Genomic DNA, 27,851 nt, shown 5'->3' with positions numbered 1-27,851 from the left:
AACGAATCTGACTAGTATCCACGAGGACGCAGGTTCGATTCCTGGCCTCGCTTGGTGGGTTAAGGATCTGGGGTTGCCGTGAGCTGTGGTGTAGGCCTTGGATGAGACTCGATCTGGTGTTGTTGTGGCTGTGGTGTAGGCCAGCAGCTGTAGCTCCGATTAGACCCATAGCCTGGGAACCTCCATATGCCTCGGGTGTGGCCCTGAAAAGATAAAAGGAAAAAAAAAAAAAAAAAGGGTTTTATGAGAAAATAATTGAGTGGCTTTTTGGCCAGAATGGCCATCATCTAGTAACTCACCAAAATGATGTACACAAAGGGAAAGAGGAGTGGCACCTGCTATATGTTCTCTAGACCTTTTAGAACACAGGGAATTTTTCCTATGGAAACATACATGTGAAATCTACAAGAAAGGTGATGTTTTATTTTATTTATTTTGTCTTTTTGCCTTTTCTAGGGCTGCTTCCCTCGGCATATGGAGGTTCCCAGGCTAGGGGTCGAATGGAGCTATAGCCACCGGCCGACGCCACAGCCACAGCAACGCAGGATCCGAGCCACATCTGTGACCTACACCACAGCTCACGGCAACGTCGGATCCTTAACCCACTGAGTGAGGTTGGGGATCGAACCCGAAACCTCATGGTGCCTGGTTGGATTCGCCATGACGGGAAATGCCAAGAAAGGTGATATCTTAGACATCATGGGAATAGGCACTGTTCAAAAAGTAAGGCCCCACAAATGTTAGCCATGGCAAAACCGGAAGAGTCTACAGTGTTCCCTAGCATACTGTGGCATTGCTGTAAACAAACAAGTTAAGAGCAAGGTTTTTTGGAAAGAGACTTAGTGTGTATATTGAGCATATTAAGCACTCTAAGATAGCTTCCTGAAACATGTGAAGGAAAATGATCAGGAAGAGAAGGAAGCCAAAAAGAAAGGTAGTTGGATTCAACCAAAGCACTCGCTTGCTCCACCCAGAGAAATACACTGAGAACCAATGGAAAGAAGCCTGAGCTGCTGGAACCCATTCCCTATGAATTCATGGCACGATAGATGTAAAGAAAATAAAAGACCTGGACTGTACCAATAAATAAATGAGTGAATAAATTCCCGGGGTCTCTCATTCTGTGTTTTCCCCCATGATTCTTCTGACTTGTACATTAAAATCCTTCTGACCCTTCAAAGCTTCAGAGCAGTCTCTTCTGAGAAGCCCTCCCTGACTGCCTCCCCTGCTCAGTCGGAGCTGCCTTCTTTAAAGGCTTTTATTCTGCAGCCTGAGACATGTGATGGCAGGGCGTATCTCTCTTCATCCACCAGATTGAAACTTCTCCTGGCAGGGACTAAGTGTTTCATCTCTGATCTTCCTGCAGCACTAAGTTCCTGCAAGCTTCCCTTGAAAGAGTGAATCACCCAGTGTTTTACACTATCTACACTGCTTTGATGACTACTATCTGCACCCCACCGCTAGGTGAGAGGCTAGACAGATGGGTGTTTTTATTTGACAGAGAAAGCTCCTGAGATTCAGAGGCGTGAAAGTCAAGTGACTTGCTCAAGGTTACAAAAAAGAAACAAAGTGGAGGTTGCAGAATGCAGATTTCCAGTCCAGCTGTGTTAGGTTCATGCACCACCTAACTGCTCGCCCTCCATGTGGTGGGTAGTCAGGTCTTGCTTTTATTTCTAGCCTTCTTGTGCAATAGTCCAAACTCATCGAGCCCTGGTTTAGCTCTGTCCCTGCCAGAACATTTCTCACCTCTCTTCTTCCTGCTTAGATGCTTAAAGCTTTTCACTGGCTCCCTGTCCCATCACCTGTACTCCAGGGCAAAGTCCACTTTCCTGTGCAATTTTTTTGTTTTAACGGCTGCACCTGGGGCATATGGACGTTCCCCAGACCAGGGATTGAATCTGAGCTACAGCTGCACCCTACACCACAGCTGCAGAAACTCCAGATCCTTTAACCCACTGGGCTGAGCGAGAGGGATTGGTGCCCAAGCCTCCACAGCAGCCAGAGCCACTGCGGTGAGATTCTGTGCCATGGTGGGCATTCCTCTTTTGCAGTTTTTATGAGAACCTAAGCCTACCTCAGGCCACCTCTGCAGCTTCAGCTTCTCGATTCTTACTAGTTCCTGGAATATGCCTTAAATGCTTCCCCATGGCTTCCTGGGCCTGCGCAAGGAAGACCCTCCTATTCCCTTAGCATAGAGAACTTCAGCTCCCTGGCAAGACCCGGTAAGGAGTTCCCATCATGGCGCAGTGGTTAACGAATCCAACTAGGAACCATGAGGTTGTGGGTTCAATCCCTGCCCTTGCTCAGCGGGTTAAGGATCCGGCATTGCCGTAAGCTGTGGTGTAGGTCACAGATGCAGCTCGGATCTGGCGTGGCTGTGGCATAGGCCAGAGGCTACAGCTCCAATTAGAGCCCTAGCCTGGGAACCTCCATATGCTGTGGGTGCGACACTAGAAAAAGACAAAAAAAAAAAAAAACCTGGTAAAATGTCACCTGGTCAGCATGCTGACTTCACTTCTCAGTCTCTACCAGGCCACAATCATGTGAAAACATGAACTACTGTACAGTGTCCAGTCTGTAGACTTAGCCCGGCCCAGCTAAATCCTCGCTCTCTGTGTGACCTTGGTCTTCCCTGCCTCCACTCTAAAGTGGGGATAATGCACCGGCCTGAAAGAAGTGAGGACTCGTCTGGAGCGGGGTGTAGAGGCCGCTGGCAGAAAGGAGGCCGTGGTGGCTCAGGACAAAGTTTGTTCGTCCATCTCGGACACTCCATCCCTATTAACCACCTGCCACCCCTGCCTCTAGTGACCAGAAACTAGGCTACCCTCCACCCCCTCTTCAAGAAGCTAGACGCACCCTAGCCCCACCCCTTTGGGGGGAAATGGCAAGCTTGTAGAGAAGGGCGCTGAGGGTAACGTGAACACCACAGATTAGGGACCGCGTGGTCATTTGGCAGCTTTGCAATAGGAAGCCCTTGGGGGAGGGGTCGGTAAGCAGGAACAGTCCTAAAGCAGTCCCCACCCAAGGTCAAAGCGCCCGCCCGACGGGTGGCAACCCGCAAGGACGTCTCTCTGTAGCTCCGCCCCTCGAGGGGGAGCGAAGCCTCTCTCTTGCCCGGGCCACGGTACGTTCCCTTTAAGACGTTCGGGAAAGGCGCCGCGTTGGTAGACGGCGAACAAGGCGCGGTGTATTTCGGCCCTCGCCGGCCTCCGTGGGCCGGGCCGGGCGCGAAGGCGGGACAGAGGCGCGGCGGTGGGGTCAAAGGCCACACGCGCACCACGTGGGCCGGTGACTCCGTCCTTCCCGCAGCGGCAGCGGCGCGCAGGGCACTTGGGTTAGTGGCGCGGCGGGCGGCGCGGACAGCCAAGCCGGACGCCCGCTCCCGCCGCCATGGTCATCAAAACGGACGAGTTACCGGCGGCCGCCCCGGCCGACAGCGCCCGGGAGCCCAGCTCGCAGGCCGGTGGCAAGGGGCGGCCAGGCGCGGCTGGTGAGCAGGGCTGGGGCCAGGGGGCAGCTGGGCGGGAGGCTGGACTGGGCCGAGCTGGCGGGTGGGTCCGGCGTTGCGCGGGGACCGCCGCCTTCCTTCCGCGCCTGGCCGGGTTGCATCTCGCCGGGCCCTGCACCGGGTGCCCCTGCCCTGAAGGTCACCTTCACTGTCGCCCCCGGCTGCGGCCCGGGCTTCGCACGTGGGGTCCCGGGGAGAACAGCGGCGGCGAGCATACGCGCGACTCACCGCGGGGACACGTGCGCGCACACGCGGTTTCGGGGTGCGCCGCCGAGGCAGGCGGACCAACTCGGCGGCCCCACCCCCTCCGCGCCTGGGCATGGGGAACTCTTCCCGCTGGGGTCACTTGACAACTTGCTCCGTCAGGCACCCACTTCGCGTCAGGATCGCAAACATTCCCTGGGCACAAGACTGCAGCTTTGCCAGTTAGAGTCAGCTTGGGACTTCTCAGGCTTGGTCTTTGGGAAGAGCGGGAGTTGGGGTGTGTGTTTAGTAAGGGAGCTTCTGTGATTCGTTGTCAGACGAAACAAGGCGTTAAGCCCAGATCTGCAGGATCTGATCGCGGTCCTGTTAGGAGTCTGCCTAGTAGGAAGACGGGGGCCGGGGCGCGGGGGGCGGGGGTTCTGCCTGTGTGTGGGGGCAAAGCCAAACTCCTTGGCAGGAGGTGGTGTTTGTGCCAGAACTTGATCATTAACTCACCTTATTGCGAAAAGTGGGTCAGCCCAGAGTTGCTGTTTTTAAGGCAAAGGTCAGCAGCGTGGAGTTGAGCTCCCTGCTTTCCACCATGGGGGGTATGTGGCATTGGCTTTGGGAGTGGCTGCAGCTTTTCTCGGGTGGGGCCTGCCTCTTCGTTTCTCCTGAGGCTCCTCTCTTCTCTCTATTCCTTCCATCACATCTCTGGTTCCAGCCTTGAGACTGGAAGCCCCTTCCCAGCCCCTGGGTTGTCATCTCCAAATCCTCCTCAGAGCCCCAGGGCTGGGTTGTGTCCCTCTCTGCCCTGGGTGACAGTGTGGGAGTGCAGAAATACCCCTGCCTCCGACTCCCTGTATCTCTCCTCAAAAGGGGCTTGTCGTCTTCATGTCCCTTCCCAGCTTGGGTGAGTCAGGACAGTGTTAGGGGGGCTCTAAGACCCTCTAGCTGATCACAGCCGGGTTACTGGTGGTGGGGGATAGGTCCTGTGGCAGTTTTGCTGATTGCCTAGAGAAGGCCAAGGTTTTGGGCAGAATGACAAATGTGGATGACTCCAGCCTGCCAGGCTTCACCCAGATGAGACTCTGAATCAGTGGTGCAGGCTAGATAAGAGGATGATTTCCCCTCTAGCAAAGAGACTGGAAGAGATGAAGCGACTTGCCCAAGGTCACACAGCAATTTAGCATTTGGATTTCTAGCTCACAGCCAGACTGCCAAGGCTGCCCCGGCCTGTCTCACCCGGAGCTGGGCGAGGCATGTTGGCTGGGATCATATACCGAGAACATAACGGCTAAAGAAGGGGGCAGAGGGTGTTGGAGGATTTCTCTGAGGGGCTCTGTCTGGGGCAGTGTGGGTTAGGAGGGGATACAGCTGTTCATTTTGGGGAAACTGGCAGCATACTAACTAGCAGGTGGAGCATTGGCTCCCTAAGTCTCTGGGAACCTAGTACAGAGGTAGGACTTGCATCAGAGCCGACAGACCATGTTAAAAGGAGGAGGGGACTTAATGGAGATCCCCAGAGGCCCTCAGCCCGGCTTCTTGACCTCAGAACCTAGCTCCGGACGATCTCTAGTCCCTCGGAGGAGGTGATCAAGGCTTTTGGCGGGGGAGACATAGGATCAGTTACTTTTTTGGGGATAAAGCTGCATTTAGGGGTTAAGAGAACGGGCAGGTTTTTCAAGTTCATGGTGGTATGTTGAGTTCCTTCTGCCTAGGGTCAGGCTCCTTGGAGTTGAGGCCCAGAGCAGCGGGGGAGAGGGCCGGCAGACTGGAGGGGAGCTTGCGTGCTTCGGGGAGCTCCTGGACAGAGCCCTCATAGCTCTCCTGGGAAGGTCTGAGCAGAGCAGCTCAGGGAACACTGGACCCTCCCCAAACCCTGCAGACCTGCTTCTGGCCCCTGGTGGGGATGGGAAGGAGGCAGACAGCTGCATTCTGGGGGTCTTCTTTAGGATGCCTCCTCCCCTCTGCCCCCTTTTCCCTTGAAGCCCCAGGTTTCTGAGCTGGGGTGATATGCCTTCTGAGGCTTTACTTCCTGCTGGAGCCTCACCTGCTGAGGTTTTGTAGGGGCGGGGCCTGGCCCTGGCACAGTCTACTGAGTGAGGCATGCCAGGCTGGGGAACGTGCAAGGCACCTGGGCTGCCTGTGTTTCCTCTCTGACTCCTTTCTGCTGCCTGTGGGGTCCCTTTGCTCCCAGGATGAGGCAGGGCTCTTCATCCAGTGAAGACTGGGAGGTGGGGCATATGCCATGCTGTTGGGGTGACCCCTTCCTTGTTCTGTGGAGGTTCTCCTTTCCCTCTCCCTGAAGCCCAGCTCCTCAGAGATGCCCCCTGGGGTAAGAGAAGGGGTGCCATCCCAGGGGTGTAGAGGCTTGGGGGTGTAGAGGAAGGGGGGGCTGTTTACCTGGTGGGTGCTTCAGCCTGGGGAGTGGCACTCAGAGCCCTGCGCTTGGGCAACTGATGAATGTGTTTTTTTCTTGACCTGGCTTGGTTGCCTTTTGCCTCTGTGACCTTGGGCAGCTTGCTTACTAACTTTCTGGAGCCTCAGTTTCCTCAAGTGAGAGGGTCTCTTCAAGCCGACGGAGGGGTCTGCTGTGGGCTCGGCCTAGATGAACGTTGGCTTTGTGGTAACCAGGATGCCCGTGGTTATAGCAGCTACTCCGGGGTCATTGCCAGGCAGATCTGCCCCACTGCCAGGCAAATCTGCCCCACCCTCGCCTCCAGAGGGTGGGAGTGTGTTTGGGGAGCCCAGTGGGAGAAGAGGGGCTCTGGGCCTTGGTACCACTGCTGAGTGTGCGCAGGCTAGAACCTGTGCTTGGGGGCTGCAGGGGGTTGAGAGCCTGCTGGGTGCCAGCCCTTCAGGGCTGCTGGGACGGGGCTGGACAGGAGGTGGGGCTGCCTAGAGGAAGCCTGGCTCCCCGCCCCCGCCCTGGTTAGTATGGATGCCGGAGCAGTTCTGCCTGGGCCCTGGCAACAAGTCAGAGGCCCTGGGAAGGCGCCCTGGCGAGGCTGGGCATGTTTCTTCTCCACAGCCGCACGCACGGCCTTTGGCCTCTTGCTGCCAGCTCTGTTTCCCCAGGGGAGAGACTTGGTTTTCTCTTGGCAGCGCGGGGGCTGCTGGGAAGGGGAGCCAGAGCCTGCCAGCTTCTTGGTGGAGCAGGAGGCCTGAGGCACGGGTGCAGTTGTCCTCTGGGAGTCAGGGGACCCATCCCCCCTCCCACCAGAACTAGTGCCTCTCAGGAAGGGAAGGGCTGCCAGGTCACCTGCAGGGGGCAGCACGAGCCAGAGGCCCCCGGCCAGCCACTGGACCCAGTAGGCGGGCGGGGTGCTCGGTGCAGCTGGTGGACCGGGGGTAGCCACTTCATGGCCTGGGCCTGGGTCTGCGCCAGCTGTTGCCGGCAGCTGGCTGAAGTGGTCCTGCCCACCCCTAGTGGGGTTGGGGCTGAGGAAAGGACCCCCTTGCTGGGACCTGTCCCCTCAATCCTGAGGGGCCCAGGTACCCCAAACGCTGAGTCCTCCTGCCCCCCTAGCAGCTTCACCAGCAGTGACCCCCTTTTGGAGGCATGCAGGAAGGTGGGCCTGAGCACTGGTGGCACTTCCACCTGGGGTCCTGGAGCCACCGAAGCTTCCTGGCCGGCGACCGTCCTTCTGGCCGACCTTGAGCAGGATGCAAGGCAGGGGGAGTGTGCCCTTCCCAGGGCCGCCCCAGCAGGCCTGGCCCCACTGAAACCCGAAGCCAGCTGGATCTCCAGCTCTGGGCCGACCAGCTGCATGGGGGCAAGGGTAGAGACAGAGGCTGGAACGAGGGGCACAGGCAGTGCTGGGCCTGAGCCGGAGACCTGGCCGCTTCGCTGCCATGGAGGTCCCATGACTTCAGAACCCAGGAGAGGGCAGCCACCGACCACACCAGGTGGGCTGTTGGGGGAGTGAGCCAGGTGGCTGGCCTCTTGAGGGGGGACCTTCACAGTCCTTTGGAGGAGAGAGGAGGGGCAGAGCGGGCTGTCCTAGGGGAGTGGCAGCCCCCTATATTCCTTCGAAATCTGATAGAGGATTGGGTACCCTGGGGCAGGAATCTGGTGCCGAGGTGCCTTCTGGGCAGGCTTTCTGGGCTAGGGACGGGGGGAGGGGGAGCTTGCGCCACTGGTCCCCTCCTCTCTGTCCCTGCCCAGACTCAGGGAGGCCAGGGCACCTGTCCGGGTCCAGGTCTCTGACTTCCCACTTGTGGCCTCTCATACCTGAAAGCTGCTATTCCATATTGGGTGGAGGCCCCCTGCTGCTGGGTCTCCACACCTCCACAGGGGTCCCCAGTTGGCAAAGCCTTGTTCAGGGACTCAGGGACGCAGCTGAGGGGAGACCGCCTCATTGTCTGCCACTCCCTTGGGTGCATATTGAAAGCTCACCATCCACCACCCTACTCCCCCGCTCCTGTCCTTGTCTGCTTCGTCATATAATTGCCCAACTTCTCCCTTTGGGGCCAGCCGCTCATTTCCCAGGGGCTTGTGGTTGCCCAGCCTGGCCTGTGGGCTCACTGGAAGGAAAGGTCCTTGTGTGTTCTTGGAGGTTTAACTTCAGGTTTGGAGAAGTTCTGGGGGGTAGGGTGACGATCGTCATTGTAGGTCCACAGCTGGCAGGAGTGAGGGCAGCGCATCCTCTAGGTAGGGGGCTCTCCCATCGGAAATTATGACTCTTGACCTTGGGCAAGGCTCTAAACTTCTTTGGGCCTCAGATGTCCTTATGTGGGGGAAGGAGGAGGGGACTATATCTGAGCTCCCGGCAGTTCTATTTATCACTAAGTTGAGGGGACACGGGGAAGAGAGAGTGGCTTCTCCCCACCCTTGTGGCATGCACTTCTGTGCCAGGCTTATCTGGACTTATCCCCTTTCCTGAGGCCCCTGCTCTGTGTTTCTGGTGGATCTGGGTAGAGCCCACACACCTCTGGGGAGATGCGCCCCATCCCCACTCCTTGCAGCTGGATAGGGAAGAGGAGGTGGGGTCTGGAGGGGCTGGGCTGGGATTCCGACCAGAGCTGGGTGAGCTGACCTGTCGGGAGCTCCCAGATAAGCATGAGGCTAGTTTCGCTGCCAGGTGGATCCTGGCTGGAAAGGCCTCGTGGGCTAAGTAGGCATCTAAGCAGGCCTGTGTTTTGCTGGTGGGGATATCCTCTGCTCCCCAGGGCCAGGAGCTCCTTTGTTTCCCTTCGTGCCTGGGGAGAAATGGAAGGTTTTGACACCTGCTCATTCTCTCTCCCCACAGCATGTGAGTCAGGTGCTGTTCACAGGGCTTTTACAGTAACTAACTCATTAATTCAGTGCCTTTCTATTGAGTGCGGAGAAGACCGGAGGAGAGAGATGGGAGCTGCTGGTGTGAGCAGCCACCCCGAGGGCAGCAGAACACATGCTCTGGGGACCGTGGGGAGGTGGTGATTCTGCTCTTAGGGTCATTGGTCAAGCTTCCAAGTAGAAGACTTACTTCACTGAGGCCATGACGGATGAGTAGGAGTCTGCCTGATGGAATGGTATCTGTGGGCAGCATAAACAAAAGCGCAGGCAGAAGGGAAGGTGTGTGCCCTGTTTTCAGGCTCTGAGTAATTTGGTGTGGCTGCGCCTTGATGGGGAGGACTGGCAGGAGCTGAGATGGACTTCAGGCTGGTGCCTGAGAGTGTTGACCTAAGACGTTCAGATCTTGTGAGCCGTGGGGAGTATTAGATGCTTCTGAGTAAGACTCTTTTTTTTTTTTTTGGACCACACCCTCGGCACGTGGAAGTTTCCAGATCAGAGATTAAGCCAAGCCACAGCAGCGACCCCAGCTGCAGCAAGGACAACACTGGATCCTTAACCCGCTGCGCCATAAGAGAACTTTTTTTTTTTTTAATATTTATTTGATTCTATGGATTTTCATTTAATCATACTAACCATTAATTTTGCAGAGTTACGATTCATTGAAACATTTTGTCTTTGTACTATGGTCACAGTAACAACTTGAAAAGCACTTTATTTAGGAAACAAGTTATCTCTAGGTACCAGAGTTTCGTTTGTAGAAGCACAACCGTTGTCTTTAGATCACCTTTAGCTACTCATTTAAGGAAATAGTCATACCATGAAAATTACTTACAGACTGTGAATATAAAACACGAGCAATTGATGAAGTTGCTCTAAGTATTTGTTCCCTACAGTTTCAGTGCTATTTTTTTCTCAAAAAGCTCCTGATACTTTTTTTCTAAATCGTACTCTGATAAACACTAGTTCTACAGTTGTGTCATAAAATACAGGCTTATTTTAAATACCTAAAAAGTATAGACTTAATAAGGAGAAAATTATATCACACATAATCATTCAAGGACAGCTAGTGAAATCTTTTGCGTCTTTTAGTCTTTCTATGGGTATAGATAGAAATGTACATAAACAGTTAGGACTTTAGTGCATATTCTGATTTTTTTTTTTTTTAATTGAAGCGCAGTTGATTTACAGTGTTGTGTCAGTTTCAGGTGTACAGCAAGTGGTGATCTTGAAATAGGGGAAATGGCCTGCAGCAGGGCTGTGGCTGCAGAGGCTGGTCCCGTGACCAGTTTTGAGATTAGGTTGGGAGAGCAGATAGGGTTGGGGGGGGCACTCACATAGCAGGGGCCCCTTTGTGGAGGAAGAGAAATTCCATGCTGAAAGGATGAGGCTTTGGTGAGGCCTAAGGGATGGCTGCATGTTGAAAAGCTGGTGAGGCCTGGATGGGTCCCGTGTGCTGGGAGGTGGGTGGTCATTTGAAGCCATGGGCGAGGGTGAGATGAAAATGATGAGAGACTGGGGCCCAGGGACACCCACAGTTGGCCTCCTGGGAGAAGGTGTAGCTGGAGAGGGAGGAACATGAGTATTGACATCCAGGAGTTCCCTTATGGCTACAGCTCGGGTTGCTGCTGTGGCAGGGGCTTCGTTCCTGGCCTGGGAACTTTTTGTTTGGCCCTTTTAGGGCCGCACCTGAGGCATATGGAAGTTCCCAGGCAAGGGATCAAATCGGAGCTACAGCTGCCAGCCTGCAGCACAGCCACAGCAACGCCAGATCTGAGCCTTGTCTTCGACCTACACCATAGCTCATGGCAACACCGGATCCTTAACCCACTGAGCAAGGCCAGGGATTGAACCTGTGTCCTCATGGATGCTAGTTCAATGGGAATTCCCTTAGCCTGGGAACTTCTGCATGATGCAGGTGCGATTCCCCGCCCCCGCCGCCCCCCAAGAAAAAAAGAGTATCAGTCTCCATCAGGGAAGAGGAGGAAGTGAGCAGGGTTTTGGGGGGGGGCATGTTGCTACCAAGAAGCCAAAGCAGACCCTTGGCTCTCAGGGTAGTGTTTGGTGACTCAGGAGAGTGGTCTGGGTGGTGTGCCCAGATGAATGCCAGATTGGTGGGCTGAGAAGCAAATGGGAAGTGAGAGCTGGGTGTAGAGGGGAGTAGGCAGTGGCCAGCAAGGGGAAGTTGTGTGCCCAGGGTGCAGTGGGACCAGAGTCTGGGGCAGGGCTGCATCTCTGGAGGACACAGGGATGGGAGGCAGGCCCACCTCATCAACGAGGCTGGCCTGACTCAGCTCTTCTTGTTCCCCCAGAGCTGCCATCAGTCATGCTATTGAACGGGGACTGCCCTGAGGGCCTGAAGAAGGAAGCGGGGGCCCCCGAACCACCCCGGGAAAATGGATTGGACGAGGCTGAGCCAGGAGAGGAGACCACTGGACAAGAAGTCATTGTCATTCAGGACACAGGCTTTTCTGTGAAGATCCTGGCTCCTGGGATTGAGCCCTTCTCCCTCCAGGTGAGATGGTGGAGGGGTTCCGTGGATCAGGGCCTTAGCCTGTCAGGACGAGGCTGGAAAGCCACGCTTTGTCCTTGCTCTGTCTGGCCTTCCCTGTGTTGCAGGCAGGAAATGGAGGGTCCTATGCCTTCCAAGGTCACTCAGCTGGCTTGGCGGATGTGGGAGTCCAGGTCCAGGCCATTGTCCCATGGCTGGCGGTGGATCCCAGCTGGGACTGCCAGCCCTGTTTGGGGAGCTCTAGGTAGGGACTGGGTGTAGTTGGGATCCCAGGGCTCCCCAGCCTTCTGTTCTGTGCCCTTGGGTAAGTTGCCTCACTGGCTGTGGTTTTGCCCTCTGCCTTAGAGGAGAGGGTTATAGGGCAGTCTTCAAGAGCAGAGCCAACCCAGAGGTCTTGCAAAATAGTAACTGCCTGGGGAGGCGAGACCCCTTTTGTCTTCTGGACCCACAGGTTTGAGCCTTAGAGCACACCTTCTGAAAGGAGGAAGGCATTTATCCTGGGGACCTTGGCGCTGGGCAAGGGAGGAGGCAGGGTTGCTATTTTCTTTCCCTTATTCTTATCCCTCCTGCTGCTCTGTTCAGGGCTTGCTCTTGGTCTGCAAGAATAGTCTAGGCCTGCACCTGTGTATATTCCCTGTGCCTGCTTTCTAGCCCACACACAGCTGCAGGTGGGCATGGTTTATATGGGCAGGACCTAGAATTTAAAATAAAAGCTGAAGTTCCCACCGTGGCTCAGCAGAAACAAACCTGACTAGCATCCATGAAGACACAGGTTTGATCCCTGGCCTTGCTCAGTGAGGTTAAGGATCCGTTGTGATTTTATCAGTCATGCATTGCCGTGAGCTGTGGTGTAGGTTGCAGACGAAGCTCATATCTGACGTGGCTGTGGCTGTGGCATAGGCAGGCAGCTACAGCTCCCATTTGACCCCTCTCCTGGGAACCTCCATATGCCCCAAGTACAGCCCTAAAAAGACAAAAAATAAATAAATAAAAGCCAAGGAGGGAGTTTCCATTGTGGCTCAGTAGTAATGAACCCGACTAGTATCCATGAGGATGTGGGTTTGATCCCTGGCCCCACTCAGTCGGTTAAGGATCTGGTGTTGCTGTGAACTGTGGTGTAGGTCACAGATGCAGCTTGAATCCAGCGTTGCTGTGGCTGTGGCGTAGGCCAGCAACTGTAGCTCCATTTTGACCCTGGGAATTTACGTGCACCTCAGGTATGGCCCTAAAGAGCAAAAAATAAATAAAAGCCAAGGAGTTCCCTGGTGGACTAGAGGTTAAGGATCTGGCATTGTCACTGCTGTGGCGAGGGTTTTGATCCCTGGCCTGGGAACTTCCACATACCACGGGCATGTCCAAAAAGTAAAATAAGATAAAAGAAAAGCGAAAGATGGGGAAACAGTATTTGCGGCATTGATTTCAGGGATCCAGGTACTGGGGAAAAACAGTATGTTTTCACCAGGGTCTTCTCCCTGGCAGGTGTCCCCCCAGGAAATGGTGCAGGAGATCCACCAGGTGCTCATGGACCGTGAAGACACATGTCACCGCACCTGCTTCTCCTTGCACCTGGACGGCAACATGTTGGACCACTTCTCAGAGCTGCGCAGTGTGGAGGGGCTGCAGGAGGGCTCGGTGCTACGCGTGGTGGAAGGTTTGTCTAGAAGTCAGGTGGCCTGAAGGTGAGGGGTGGCACACCAGGAGCCGGGGCCGGGCAGCACTCCCCGCACCCCCTCCCCCTGGTGTCTTGGTATCTGTGTCACAGAGGAGCATATGGTGGCTCAGGGCATATCGAACTTGAGGTGGCACTGGACACAGGTCTGCATCTCAGCTGTCACAAGTGCATCCTCCAGCTTCATGGGTTAAATATCAGAGTCGTGATTTAAAACAAAACAAAACAAACACAAAAAACCAGTACCAAGCACTTGAGATTAGCCTGTTCAAATTTTATAGAGATAAAAGTTCAATCTGTTAAGGAAACTCAGGTTTCACACCTCTCCAAAAGGGAAGTTAGGCCGGCGTGGAGCCATCCGCTGGTGTTGGTGAGGCTGATTTGTTTGTGAAACAAAAGGTCCTGTGAACTTGGGTCACCTGCCGGGAGGTAGCTCAGCGGTTCCAAGCGTGTCAGCCAAAGAGCAAATGTGGGAAAAGTGTAACTCAGCTGTGCCCAGACTTGCCTGATCACAAGAACCTCCCTCTTCCCCAGAAGCACCCTCATTACAACTCACAGAACAGGCCCTGCACCGTGGGTTAAAGGATCCGGCATTGCTGCAGCTGTGGCATAGGTCGCAGCTGTGGGTCAGATTCAGTCCCTGGCCCGGGAACTTCCATGTGCCACGGGTGCAGCCATTAAAAAAAAAAATGGCACAAAACACATGGTGGGGAGCAGCGTTATAGTTTGGGGTCCTGTAAGTCTGAGGGCTGCCCTGGGTGAGGAACAGGACTGAGTCCACGGGGACCCCGAAGCTCCACTGGCCTGCCCACCCATGACACTCAGACAGAGAGTAGGGGGCTTCTCTGGGCTCCCTGAGGCTTGTGCGTGCACTTCCAGGGAGGGACATTTGCTCTTTGGCAGAAGGTTTTTGGCAAACAAGGATCCCTGCCTAACGCCAGGCAGATGTGTGTTGAAAGCTGAACTCCAGCTTAGGGTTCATTGCGGCATTTGTAGCTGAAAGCCTGAAAAGTGAAAATGAAGACCACCTCAGGGAGGGCCGTGGCTGACTTCTCTTTGGTTGGTGCCCCGGTAACGCCCTGTCCCTCCCTCTCCCGTCAGAGCCATACACGGTGCGAGAGGCCCGAATCCACGTGCGCCACGTTCGAGACCTGCTCAAGAGCCTGGATCCGTCCGATGCCTTCAACGGGGTTGACTGCAACTCCCTGTCCTTCCTGAGCGTCTTTACCGATGGCGACCTGGGAGGTGCCCAAGGCGTTGGGGCCGGAGTCTGGGCAGAGGGGCCGGGAGCATGTTGGCCCGGGGCTGGGGCGGGGGAAGAGGGCCGGGCAGGCCTTCCCACCTGGAGGAAAGCAGAGCTGCAGGCGCCCAGATTAGGGCCGCTTTCGCCAGGGAGGTGGTTGGCCCATGGGTGGCCCTGTGCTGACCAGCCTTGGGTCCCTCAGACAGCGGGAAGCGGAAGAAGGGCTTGGAGATGGACCCCATCGACTGTACGCCACCTGAGTACATCCTTCCAGGGAGCCGGGAGCGGCCGTTGTGTCCCCTGCAGCCCCAGAACCGTGATTGGAAGGTGGGACTCACGGAGCAGAGCTAGGGAGCAGGTCTCTGGTGGGGCAGAGAATCGCCACCCCAGGAGGCCTGGCCCGCTGACGCTTGGCCATTCCTGCAGCCCCTGCAGTGCCTCAAAGTGCTCACCATGAGCGGTTGGAATCCACCCCCGGGGAACCGCAAGATGCACGGGGACCTCATGTACCTGTTTGTGATCACGGCAGAGGACCGGCAAGTCAGCATCACAGCGTCCACTCGGGGCTTTTACCTGAACCAGTGAGTGCCTGTGCAAGCCCGTTCCGGGTCTGGGCAGCTGCTCGGGGCGCCCTGTGCCGTGACCACCCTCTCCCCTCAGGTCCACAGCATACCACTTCAACCCCAAGCCTGCCAGCCCCCGCTTCCTCAGCCATTCCCTGGTAGAGCTGCTCAACCAGATCAGCCCGACCTTCAAAAAAAACTTTGCTGCCCTGCAGAAGAAAAGGTAGGGCTTTGGCCTGTCTGTCCCTCGTCTTACATCCTGCAGGGGGTGGACGAACCAGCAATTTTGCATTAAGAAGTTGCGCCCCCAGCACCCTAGAGCCTCCCTTTAGGTAACTGTCAGCCTGCCCAGGACAGCACGTCTGGGACAGACTCCCGTTTGCTTCTCCTGGACTCCCTGGGGACAGGGCCTTGGTGGGGAGATGCCAGAGCCAGTGGGGTCTTGGAGAGAGGCCCAGCTGCCCCATCTCCCCTCCACCTGCCGCAGGGTCCAGCGCCACCCGTTCGAGAGGATTGCCACCCCGTTCCAGGTGTACAGCTGGACGGCACCCCAGGCGGAGCATGCCATGGATTGCGTGCGAGCAGAGGACGCCTACACCTCCCGGCTGGGCTACGAGGAGCACATTCCCGGACAGGTGCCTGCCCTGGGTTTCTGCCTTCCCTCCCCTGGTGGGGGCCGGGCTGGGTCTGGGCGCCTGTGGGCCTGGCTGTGGGGAGGCAGGAGAAGGGTCTGCTCTGAGCAGGTTATGGGGCTCCGGCTGAGCCAGCGTCTCCCTCCCCGTCCCTCTGCAGACCCGGGACTGGAATGAGGAGCTGCAGACGACTCGGGAGCTGCCCCGGAAAAACCTGCCGGAGCGGCTGCTGCGAGAAAGAGCCATATTCAAGGTGCTTGCTCGGAAGGCAGGGATGGGCCATCAGGGAACCCTGCAGGGCGTTCTGCTAGCCTTCTCTCCCCTGGCAGCTCCTTTGGCTGGCCTGAGTCCGTGGGCTGAACAGGGGACCAGGGGACTCTCCTCCAGGGTGGGCTGAGTAACAAAGGCCCCTGCCAGCTTCCCTCCCAGCACACCCACGTGGGGCCCTCACCTGGGCACGCTGCACTCCTGTGAGGTCAGTGCTTTTCCTGAGACAGAGAGATGAGGGAAATGTAGTGCTTTCAAAAAAAGTTAAGTTTAGGAGTTCTGTCGTGGCCTAGCGGAAACGAATCCGACTAGGAATCATGAGGTTGAGGGTTTGATCCCTGGCATCGCTTAGTGGGTTAAGGATCCGGCGTTGCTGTGCCTGTGGCCTAGGCTGGCAGCTATAGCCCCGATCCAACCCCCAGCCCGGGAACCTCCCTATGCTGCAGGTGCCACCCTGTGAAAGCAAAAAAAAAAAAAAAAAGTTTAGGGAGTTCCCGTTGTGGCGCAGTGGTTAACAAATCCGAATAGGAACCATGAGGTTGTGGGTTCGATCCCTGGCCTTACTCAGCGGGTTAACGATCCGGCGTTGTCGTGAGCTGTGGTGTAGGTCGCAGAATGCGGCTCGGATCCTGTGTTGCTGTGGCCATGGTGTAGGCCAGCGGCTATAGCTCCAATTACACCCCTAGCCTGGGAACCTCCATATGCCGCAGGAGCGGCCCAAGAAATGGCAAAAAGACCAAAAAAAAAAAAAAAAAAAGTTTAAAATCTTCCATAATTTTATTGCCTAGAGATGATAATGGTGAAAATAAGATCTAAATGGCCCGGGTGCTCATTTTGCTAGAGGTGGCCAGGTGTCGTGCGGGTATTACCTCTTGTAATCTTCTGGATGCCATACTTTTGTGTCACTGTTTTATGTGTGTGTGTGTGTGCGCATAATACAATTATTTTACTGATTTTTACAATCAAGTATTGCCAACTAGCGTGACTTCCACTCACATGTTGTTAAAAACAAAAGCATATTTCCTTGGTATTTTCAATAATGCACTGTACAATAAAGTTAGAACTTAAAATGCACCCTGATTAATTATGCACATTGGGAATATTTAACAAAGCATAACAGATAATTTGGCTCCTTCCGTGTCACTGTTTTATGATGATGGATCCTAGACACCCCCCCCGCCCCGCACCCCAGGCCTCATGCTCCCTGTTAATCACCACCCTCTGCTCTCTTTCGACACCTTATACGTGTCCAAGCGGGTTTCTCGCTTTTCGAATGTGAGGAAACTGCCTCCTGCTTCGCCCCAGCAGCCCTGGGTGAGCTTGGCCAGGGGGAATGAACCCTGAGGCTCGCTCACTCTCCCGCCCTCGGACCCCCAGGTGCACAGCGACTTCACAGCGGCAGCCACGCGGGGCGCCATGGCGGTCATCGACGGCAACGTGATGGCCATCAACCCCAGCGAGGAGACCAAGATGCAGATGTTCATCTGGAACAACATCTTCTTCAGCCTGGGCTTCGACGTCCGCGACCACTACAAGGACTTCGGCGGGGACGTGGCGGCCTACGTGGCGCCCACCAATGACCTGAACGGCGTGCGCACGTACAACGCCGTGGATGTGGAGGGGCTGTACACGCTGGGCACGGTGGTGGTGGATTACCGCGGCTACCGCGTCACGGCCCAGTCCATCATCCCCGGCATCCTGGAGCGCGATCAGGAGCAGAGCGTCATCTACGGCTCCATTGACTTTGGCAAGACGGTGGTGTCTCACCCGAGGTACCTGGAGCTCTTGGAACGCACGAGCCGGCCCCTCAAGATCCTGAGGCACCGGGTGCTCAACGACCGGGACGAGGAGGTGGAGCTCTGCTCCTCCGTGGAGTGCAAGGGCATCATCGGCAACGACGGGCGCCACTACATCCTCGACCTGCTGCGCACCTTCCCCCCCGACCTCAACTTCCTGCCCGTGCCCGGCGAGGTGTTGCCTGAGGAGTGCACCCGCGCCGGCTTCCCCCGCGCCCACCGCCACAAGCTCTGCTGCCTGCGCCAGGAGCTGGTGGACGCCTTCGTGGAGCACAGGTGGGGAGTGCGGGCGGGTGGCTGCATCCTTCCCGGTGGCCCAGGGGCTGAGCCTTGACGGGAGAGGCTTTGAAAAGTGAAGAGCGTGGCGTTCCCCGGTGGTTAAGGACTCCGGGTTGTCACTGCTGTGGCTTGGGTCACTGCTGGGACTTAGGTTCCATCCCTGGCCTGGGAACTTACTTACGCTTTAAGTGTGGTGGGGAAAAAAAAGTGAGGAGGAGCTAGCTGTGGCCACGCTCTTCTCGGTCCCAGCGCCACCCGCTGTGACTTCTGGCTCCTCCATACAGACAACCAGGAGCTTTGTAGGAATCAAAAACTAGCAAATGGGAGTTCCCATCGTGGTACAGTGGTTAACGAATCCGACTAGGAACCATGAGGTTGTGGGTTCGATCCCTGGCCCCGCCCAGTGGGTTAAGGATCTGGTGTTGCTGTGAGCTATGGTGTGGGTCACAGACGCGGCTCGGATCCCTCATTGCTGTGGCTCTGGCGTAGGCTGGTGGCTACAGCTCCGATTCAACCCTTTGCCTGGGAACCTCCATATGCCGCAGGAGCGGCTCAAGAAATGGCAAAAAGACAAAAAACAAACAAAAAAAAACCTAGCAAATGGTCAGACCATTACCTTTCAACTAGAGTAGTGCTGTTCCCTTAAGGAGCACATGGCAATCAGCTGGGGTATTTTTGAATCTCCTCATGCCAGGGGCCTGGAGGAAGGGCAGGGGGTGTCCCTGCCACTGTCGTTTAGTGCTCAGGAGTCAACCCATCAACTTTCTACTGCCACAAGAAAAGCTTTCTTTCAAAGTGCCAGTGGGGTTCCTGGCAGTCTTGGAGCCCTGGGCTCTGTGGTGAGCCACTCTCCCCAACACCTAGCTGTGCTCTTGCTGTCTGGGAAGATCTCTGTTTTTGCTGTGACCTGCTGCCCTCTGCTAGAATTGCTGGGATGGCAGATGCACACATGCACTGACACTTGCACACTGGGCAGGACGGGGCCCCAGGCCAGCAGGGTGCCCTGCCCAACATCCCTTAACCCCGGCGGGACAGGAGCTGAGGCCTGGCTGTGGTCTCCACAGCCAGCAGGGATCTGCTGGCTGGCAGAGCTGCTTGATAGCCTCCTCTCCCATCCCCGCTCTGCCCCATCCACTGTGCTCTAGGTACCTCCTCTTCATGAAGCTGGCGGCCCTGCAGCTGATGCAGCAGAAGGCCAGCAAGACGGAGAACCCCACATCCCTGGAGAACGGCAGTCCCCCCTCCTCAGAGTCCAAGCCTGAAGACCCTCCAGCACCCGAGGCGGGAAGCAAGGAAGAGGGCAGCAGTGCCAGTGGCCTGGCTAAGGTGAAGGAGCTGGCGGAGACCATCGCTTCGGATGATGGGACAGGTGGGGCTGCTGCGGCTGTAGGGGGAGCCCCAGGCCAGGGGAGGCTCGGGCCACTGCCCCAGCAGTGGGAGAGTGGGGCTGCCTCCCAGCGGGCTGTGTCTCCACAGCAGACCCTCGGAGCCGAGAGGTGATCCGCAATGCGTGCAAGGCAGTGGGCTCCATCAGCAGCACGGCCTTCGACGTCCGCTTCAACCCTGACATCTTCTCGCCAGGTGAGTGGACCTCTAGGGCTCCAGTGTTGGTTGGCCTGTCTGCCCACCTGCCTGGCTCATGCCTCTGCCCCCCCCCCCACAGGGGTTCGCTTCCCCGAGTCCTGCCAGGAGGAAGTTCGGGACCAGAAGCAGCTGCTGAAAGATGCCGCTGCCTTTCTGCTCTCCTGCCAGATCCCCGGCTTGGTGAGGGCAGGGGCAGGGTGGGAGGCTGCTCAGGGGTGCTGTTATGGGTGCTGGGGCCTCTCTGAAGGATAAGGATCCTTCGCAGGAGTGACTTAGGCCTGTTGACCCCCCCGGGGCAGGCAGGGTGGAGTTCTCATCCCCAGAAGGAGGCAGCTGGCACAGAGGGGCCGAGGGAGGCAATGGGTTCTGCTCCGTTCCCTGCCTCGTGGGCTGGCAGCTGGGGTCTGGTCCTAAAAGTCCCTATGTGATGGGGTGGCTGACACAGGGGTGGGGTCATCTTCCCTCCCCACCAGCTTTATACCTAGGCCCTGTGGATGACCGGGTGCTCGCTCCTTACTGAGGCAGCCCTGAGCTCAGGTGCCATGCTTGTCCCCTGATCTTTGAGCCAAGCCCACAGTGCCAACTGCCCCAGACCCCTGCAAGGCTTGGCACGGCCGCCAGGTGAAGCAGTGGTACTTGTTCCTTTGCGATTGCTCCCAGGGGAGCCCGTGCTGCTGCTGCACTGGGCTCTCACCTGTGCAGCTTCCTCAGCCCCGCTTCCCCGCCGGGCAGGCCCAGCAGTACAGGGCTGACGAGGCCTCTGCAGAAGACCGGGGGCAAGGTCTCGAGTCCTTGCTGCTTTCTCTCCTTCCCTCTTCCTGTCTGGGAGCTGGGGTCTTAGGCCCCTTCTTCCCTCAGGGCCTCAGGGCCGCGTGAGCTCCCTGAGGAAGAGCTGGGGTGGGAGGAAGCAGAGGGCCAGGGTGGGAGGAAGCAGAGGGCCGGGGCTGGGGGCCTGACCTGCTGCGGCCCGCAGGTGAAGGACTGTGCAGACCACGCGGTGCTGCCCATGGATGGGGCCACGCTGGCCGAGGTGATGCGCCAGCGTGGCATCAACATGCGCTACCTGGGCAAGGTGCTGGACCTGGTGCTCCGGAGCCCAGCCCGGGAGCAGCTGGATCACATCTATGTGAGTGGTGCCCAGGGCGGCTCTGAGCTGGTGGGGCTGGGCTGGAGGCCTGGGGTCTGACTCAGATTCCCCTCCCTGAACCCTTGCAGAAAATTGGCATCGGGGAGCTCATCACCCGCTCTGCCAAGCACATCTTCAAGACGTACTTACAGGTACTGCTGCTCCTGCCCTAGCCCGGGTCATGGGGATGTCGGGGGAGCCCAGGGGGTGACATTGATCCAACCTCCCTCACAGGGGGTCGAGCTCTCGGGGCTCTCGGCCGCCATCAGCCACTTCCTAAACTGCTTCCTGAGCTCCTACCCCAACCCTGTGGCTCACCTGCCTGCCGACGAGCTGGTCTCCAAGAAGAGGAACAGGCGGAGGAGAAACCGGCCCCCAGGGGCAGCGGATAACACAGCCTGGGCGGTCATGACCCCCCAGGAGCTTTGGAAGAACATCTGCCAGGAGGCCAAGAACTACTTTGACTTCAGCCTCGAGTGGTGCGTGAGCGGGTGCTGGGGTGTTTGGTCCAGCAGGGGAACGGGGTGAGGGGGAAGGGGTGAGCTGTGGAGGACCACTTGTTTGGGGAGTGGGCAGGGGAACTGGGAGGGGGCTCTTCGTGTGGGTGGAGAGCCTGTGGAGAAGGGGTGGACGGGCACCGAGCTGCTTGGGCCCACCTGCCCCTCCTCCCCAGTGAGACCGTGGACCAGGCCGTGGAGATCTACGGGCTGCAGAAGATCACGCTGCTGCGGGAGATCTCCCTGAAAACCGGAATCCAGGTGGGCCCGATGCAGGGTCCCGCAGGGTCCCCAGGGCCGGGGGGGACATGTGGGGGGTGGTCTGGCCATTTGTGCCTGGGCTGAGGATGCCTGTGGGTGTTGGGCTGCGTCCCCAGATCCTGCTGAAGGAGTACAGCTTCGACAGCCGTCACAAACCCGCGTTCACGGAGGAGGACGTGCTCAACATCTTCCCTGTGGTCAAACACGTCAACCCGAAGGCCTCGGATGCCTTCCACTTCTTCCAGAGCGGGCAGGCCAAAGTGCAGCAGGGTGCGTGGCAGGTGCTGCCAGGGGGAGGGGAAGGGTCCCCCCTGGGGCTGGCCCTGACCTTCCACCCTCGGGTGCCCTGCAGGCTTCCTGAAGGAGGGCTGTGAGCTCATTAACGAGGCGCTGAACCTGTTTAACAACGTGTACGGAGCCATGCACGTGGAGATCTGCGCCTGCCTGCGCCTCCTCGCCCGCCTCCACTACATCATGGGTGACTACGCCGAGGTGGGCCTTGTGCACCCTCTGGGCTGCCAGCAGAACCTGGCGCTTGGACCTGGCACGGGGGGTGGTGAGGGAAGGAGCCTGTGTGTTTTCACCTCCTGGGCAGCAGGAAGTAGGAGTCCAGGCCTCGAAACCGGAGCCCCTGTTATCCCAGAGGCCTGGTCTGCTGCCAACCTCCGGAGGAGCAGGTGGAGACTTGGGGCAGTGCCCGTGCCTGTCCGCACCACTGGAGAGCTGTGTTCTGGGGAGAGCTGCCGTACCCAAGGACAGAGTGGGAGTGATAGCAGGGCCTCCCTGAGTTCTGACTAGAATACCCAGTGCCTTGCAAGTGCTGTGCAAAGCTCCTGGGAGTCCGTGCTGTTGCCAGTAGCCATCCTGAGGCCTGGTAGTTGGCCCTGGGGCTTCAAGGGGCTGTTTCCTGAGCCAGGTGCACTGTATGTGCCCAATGCCCCCTCCAGCCATAGGTCTCTTGTTTTCTTTTGTCTGCGTGTGCCTTTTCTTATTATGAATGCTTTTAATTTTAGCATGATTTTAGATTTGTTATGTATGTGTGTATGTGTATAATGTGTACTTTAAAACATGAAGCAGTCTTCGTGGGGTATAGACTTCCATGGTCACAGCAGCTGAACTTGACCACTACCCGCTGCCTTTGCACAGAGTAAAACTAGAAATTGCAGTTAAAGGAGTTCCCGCTGTGGCTCAGCGGTAATGAACCTGACTAGTATCCATGAGGATGTGGGTTTGATCCCTGGCATTGCTCAGTGGGTTAAGGGTCTGAAGTTGCCATGAGCTGTGGTGTAGGTTGCCAACATGACCTGGATCCCGCGTTGCTATGGGTGTAGCCGGCAGCTGTAGTTCCCATTCAACCCCTAGCCTGGGAACTTCCATATGCTGCAGGTGAGGCCCTAGAAAAAAAATTGCTGCCGGAGGAGTTCTGGCCATTGTCTCCTTTGCGGCATGGGTTCAATCCTCAGCCCAGCGGAATGGGTTAAGGATCTGCTGTTGGGGCAGCTGTGGCATAGGTCACAGCTGTGGCTCAGGTTCAATCCCTGGCCCAGGAGCTAACATGCCCCGGGCTGTGACCAGTGCTTATGGGGCAGGCAGACTCAGGGAGGGGCACTACCACCGGGAATGACAGCCCCCAACTCCCCCAGGCCCTCAGTAACCAACAGAAGGCTGTGCTGATGAGTGAGCGGGTGCTGGGCATCGAGCATCCCAGCACCATCCAGGAATACGTGAGTAACCGCCGGGGGTAGGGCCTGCCCAGGTGGGTGGGGCCTGGGGGCCGCGGGGCCTGACGCGTCTGCGCCCCGCAGATGCACCTGGCCCTGTACTGCTTCGCCAGCAGCCAGCTGTCCACCGCCCTGAGCCTGCTGTACCGCGCCCGCTACCTCACACTGCTCGTGTTCGGGGAGGACCATCCTGAGATGGCGCTGCTGGACGTGAGTGCTGGGGAGGGGCAGCGGGACTAGGCTCCATCCCAGGGGAGTGGGAGCTGACCAGGGCCCTCCCGACTGCCCCCAGAACAACATCGGGCTGGTGCTGCACGGAGTGATGGAGTATGACCTATCGCTGCGCTTCCTGGAGAATGCGCTGGCCGTCAGCACCAAGTACCACGGGCCCAAGTCCCTCAAGGTGGCCCTCAGGTGAGGCTGTGCTGGGTTGGGGGCAGGGAGGCCCCGGGCCACAGGGTCCCAGGAAGTACTTGCATTGAGGGCGGGCATGGGATCCAGCGCTCTGTTCTCCACCTGACTCCTGAGGAACTTTCTCTCAACTTGCATCTCTTCTCTGCGACTTGCGCCTTCTTCCCCTCGGAGAGATTCCAGAGTGGGGTCTAGAGTAGTCCGCACCGCCCCCCATCAGCTCCCCACTCACGTCCCTCCCTCGCCCCCGCGCCGTGCCTCCCTACAGCCACCACCTCGTCGCCCGGGTCTATGAGAGCAAAGCCGAGTTCCGTTCAGCGCTGCAGCATGAGAAGGAAGGCTACACCATCTACAAGACGCAGGTGGGCAGCGGCGGCGGCGGCGGGCGGGGCTACGGCGGCGGCGGGCGGGGCTACGGCGGCGGCGGGCGGGGCTACGGCGCTGGGGTTCTTTAACCTCTCCCGCCCGTGCAGCTGGGCGAGGACCACGAGAAGACCAAGGAGAGCTCCGAGTACCTCAAGTGCCTGACCCAGCAGGCCGTAGCCCTGCAGCGCACCATGAACGAAATCTACCGCAACGGCTCCAGCGCCAACATCCCGCCCCTCAAGGTAGGCCCCCCACCCCCAACCCCGGCCGGGCCGGCTGCGCCCCAGCCCAGCCTTCTTCTGCCCGTGGTGGCTCACCCTTCCTGCTCCCCTCAGTTCACAGCCCCCAGCATGGCCAGCGTCTTGGAACAGCTGAACGTCATCAACGGCATCCTCTTCATTCCTCTCAGGTGAGGCATCCCGCCCCCCCTGAAAGCTGGCCTTTAGTTTCCTGGGTTTTTTAAACACATCCTGCACTGACATGGCTCAGAACGGAGAAGTTCGGCCGAGGGCTGAGGATGTCTTTGTGAATTCTTTGTGCATAATTGGGCAGACATAGATCTGTAATCTTTGCTTCCCCTTTTTTTTCCTTGGGCGCGAGATTGTAGCGAACCACGCACGTAGGTATTTCGGATTGTTTGGCGTCGGTAGGTAAACAGGGCCTCCGTGCTTTCTCTGGCCCCTGCTGTGTCTGTGGAGATGTGCCTTCATGCCGGGCCCTGAGCGGCCCTGGGCGACTCTCAGAAGCAGTGCTGCCTTCAGGGGGTCCTCAGTCCCAACTCCTGTCCTCCTGTGTGGGGCTTGGCTTCGGTCAGCTCAGCACGAGCGCTTTCACAGTGTACCTACTGTGTTGCACCCGCACCTGTTTCCTGGGTGTAATTGGCTGTAGGAGCGGCCAGAGTGCGGCGGGTTTGAACTGGGCGTGAAGGCTGAGTGAGAGCCAGGCCTTAACTGGAGGCTGTCAAGTGCGTGGAGTTGTTTTTCAGCACTCTCTGCTTTGGGGAAGGAAGCAAGCGCAGAGCCTGATCTTGTCCTAAGTTTAAGCAAAGCCAGTAGGGTGACGGAGGGCCCAGGGCCACTCTGATAGCCACCCTTCGCCCCCATCCTTCTGCTCAGCCAAAAAGACTTGGAGAATCTGAAAGCTGAGGTGGCACGGCGGCACCAGCTCCAGGAGGCCATCAAGAACAGGGATAAGGCTGAGGAGCCCATGGCCACTGAGCCAGAGCCAGCGGGGGCCTCAGAGGATGCGGCTTCCCAGCCTCCGGCTGCCAAGGACCCTTCTTCCCCGAGCTTGCAGGAGTAGAAAGGGAGAGACAGACGGACAGTCAGCTGCCCCGTTACCCAGTGATGCAGACTCCAGGAGAAGGGAGCACGCCCTGCACATCGGGAGAGGAAGCAAGTCCCTCTTCCTCCACGTTTCCAACCCCAACCCCACCCTCAGCATCCTCCTGGGACCCTGGCCTGGTGTGCCTGACCCCCCGAAAGATGTTCTTGCACTGGTTCAGTGAATATACGATGCAGAGGCCTAATCAAAGACATGTGAATGGAGTGTATGGGCATCAGTTCCCAGCTGGGGGGCAGGTGCCCCCTGGAGCCCCCCATCCTCAAGCAGGTGTGTGTGAGTGTGTCCATGCCGCGAGTGTCCTGATCCGTCCTTCCCAACTGTACATAGCCCCGAGCCGGTTCTGAGTGGGTGATGCGCAGATGAGATTTCTCAGGTCATTTGTATGTTTGACATTATGGCTGCTGCTTTTGCTGCCACTGCCCCTGGGCCTGACCTGGCTGAAAGTCCAGGTTTGAAGCCAAAAAAGAGGGGAGCTTTCCTGTGTCCTGGGAGAGGGAGCCAGAGCTCTGTGGCAGGGCTGGAGGGTTGAGGTGCACTTTAGTTTGTGGGGGGTGAGAGCCTCAGTGGCTTTATTACTAACTGTGGTTGGGCCTGGCCTGGCTGTGCTTGGGGTGGGGAAAGGGGTGGACTCCCCTGCGCCCAGCCCCAGCCTCTCTGCCCTTGGGCCCCAGCAGGAGGTGCTGCCTCCCTAACTTACTGCACCCCAGCTGGGGATAACCTGGGGGAGGGGTATAGTCTGAATGTATCCTCCCCATTGAACCTCAGCTGCCTGACGCACAGTGGGGGTGGGGGCGTCTAGGGGAACCAGGGCTGAGTCATGGGTCCTGGGGGAGAAGTTACAGATCCACAGGAGTGACTGTCACTTAACTTGTGGAACCCAGCTCCCTACCTGGTCCTTGTCTCCAAGCACCTTCTACAGAGAGGAGCTCTGAGGGTGGCAGAGGGGGTGCTGCAGAAGGGGGTGGCCCCCACGGGCCCCGGCTGCCCCTCCGCCGCCTGCCTGTGCCGCTTCTCTGTGCCTATTGTTGAGCCCTGATGGGTGGGGGGAGATGGCCACCCTTGGGAGCTGGAGGGAGCTGTCCCCGGGCTGGGGCATCTGCCTGGTGGCTTTGCGGGGAGCTGCTTATGGGTATGGTCTGTCCAAACACCGTGTTTCAAAGGGAGTGGGTGTGAGCTAGCAAGCGAGGCATCCCCACAGCTGATCAAGAACTTTTTCTTGTTTTTAAACCATCACGTCTTCATTTCACATTGGAATAAAGAGAGTTTTTGAAACCTGCTGCCCCAGTCTCCTGTGTGTTGTATACCAGTCTTGTGAGGGTGCTAGAAGTGCCAGCAATGGTACTAGTAAAAAAGTTTAAAGCGCAAAGTGTGAAATTAGGTCAAATACAAGGTTACCCTTATAACTGTCATGTAAGTGGGAGGAAAGCAGGTGGAGTCACAGGTAGCCGGCTAGGATTTACCGGTCGGCCAGTCACTAGACCCGTGGGACTGGCACACAAATGATTGTCACCTGTTGCTGGTCACAGAGAAAAAAGCTGAGATAATACGGAGCTTTGTGTGGTGCCGGCTGCAGTGAGGGGTGCTGCAAGGTGAAGGCCCAGGCCCTGGGCCAATGTTGGCCCTAATAGGCTCTTGAATACCTAACTCTGGCTACCTGCCCGTGGCCCATTGCTCTGCACACTCTGAAGACTTGAAGTGCTAGGATGGAGGGTGTCTGACGGGTGCCATCCCAGGGTAGTCTTAGAGCTCAGGAGGCCCGTGCAGAGATCTGATGAGCTTGAGGGGCAGGGCCTGTGAGGTGGGAGGGTTGTGGGGAGGAGGCCTGTCCCTTAGTGTATACAGCTGGCAGCTGCTGCTCAGTCTTATGCCTTTTTGAATACTTAGTTTTTTTGTGTCTGACATGAAGAGAAAAAAAAATTCCAACCCTAATACTTGCTAGTTTTCTTGAGCGAACTGGAAAAAAAGACGGTCCCTGACCTAAAGGTTCTAAGTGATACCTAGAGATCTCCACCTGTGCCTCGATTGGGTGCTCCCTCCCACCCAGCCCTCATCCGTACAGTCTCTCGGTTGTGTCCTGAACAGGCGTGACTTCCTGTAGCCTTTATCCCCATGAGTGCCGGTCACGTGTTTCATGGAACTTCTAGAAATGGGGACCTCATCTTTTAAAGCTGAGAAGGGATCAAGGTAATTACCATTGATTGTACCGACCAGTTACCTGAGAGGCCCATTTTTCATGGTTGATCCCTTAAGCGTATTAGTGCTGTCAGATGTCTTTTGACAACCCAGATGACAAGGGACAGTTGTCTTATAAAGGACACAGGTGTGAAATCCACCCTTTCTCCTCTTAGTTGACAGATTTCATTTGTTTAAAGGAAGTGAACAGTGGTATCCAGGAAGGGTGAGATGAGGACCAGCATGTGTTAGGCCATGGTCTGTGTGGATGGGCAGCTGTGAAAAGATTGTGTGAGCCACACTCCCCTCTGTCTCTTCAAGCCTCCAACCCTGGTCTTTCATGTTCCTCTCTAACTACTGTTCTCCCATGTTTGCATTTCTTTCAACATGCATATTACTTTTACAACTTAAAAAATATGTGTGGGAGTTCCCGTCGTGG

At 57.1% G+C, this 27,851-nt stretch overlaps 1 protein-coding gene and 1 pseudogene across 5 annotated transcripts; both read left to right on the top strand.

The window, feature by feature from the left end:
* Positions 301–1,049, top strand: LOC100513176 (annotated as a pseudogene).
* On the top strand, positions 3,138–26,517 carry CLUH (clustered mitochondria homolog). 5 transcript variants are annotated; one of them, XM_021067625.1, is made up of 26 exons: positions 3,138–3,490; positions 11,282–11,484; positions 12,961–13,132; positions 14,252–14,395; positions 14,596–14,720; positions 14,820–14,974; positions 15,054–15,179; positions 15,444–15,591; positions 15,749–15,841; positions 17,233–17,927; positions 19,076–19,299; positions 19,407–19,511; positions 19,594–19,694; positions 20,488–20,640; positions 20,730–20,792; positions 20,875–21,119; positions 21,314–21,398; positions 21,515–21,668; positions 21,751–21,890; positions 23,042–23,122; positions 23,204–23,329; positions 23,412–23,533; positions 23,799–23,892; positions 24,004–24,138; positions 24,232–24,305; positions 25,012–26,517. In XM_021067625.1, exons 1-26 carry the CDS (start codon positions 3,391–3,393, stop codon positions 25,196–25,198), a joined length of 4,050 nt encoding a protein of 1,349 aa, XP_020923284.1. In that variant the 5' UTR covers positions 3,138–3,390; the 3' UTR covers positions 25,199–26,517. The 5 variants fall into 5 exon arrangements, with proteins under 5 accessions (XP_020923284.1, XP_020923285.1, XP_020923283.1 ...); XM_021067626.1 differs by having other exon boundaries at positions 3,211–3,490; positions 19,410–19,511; XM_021067624.1 differs by lacking the exon at positions 3,138–3,490 and adding an exon at positions 6,679–7,603.

The sequence above is a fragment of the Sus scrofa genome, chromosome 12 (assembly GCF_000003025.6).
Source record: "Sus scrofa isolate TJ Tabasco breed Duroc chromosome 12, Sscrofa11.1, whole genome shotgun sequence".
In the NCBI taxonomy this organism is placed as follows: Eukaryota; Metazoa; Chordata; class Mammalia; order Artiodactyla; family Suidae; genus Sus; species Sus scrofa.
This window is presented reverse-complemented; position numbering and strand designations above follow the sequence as displayed.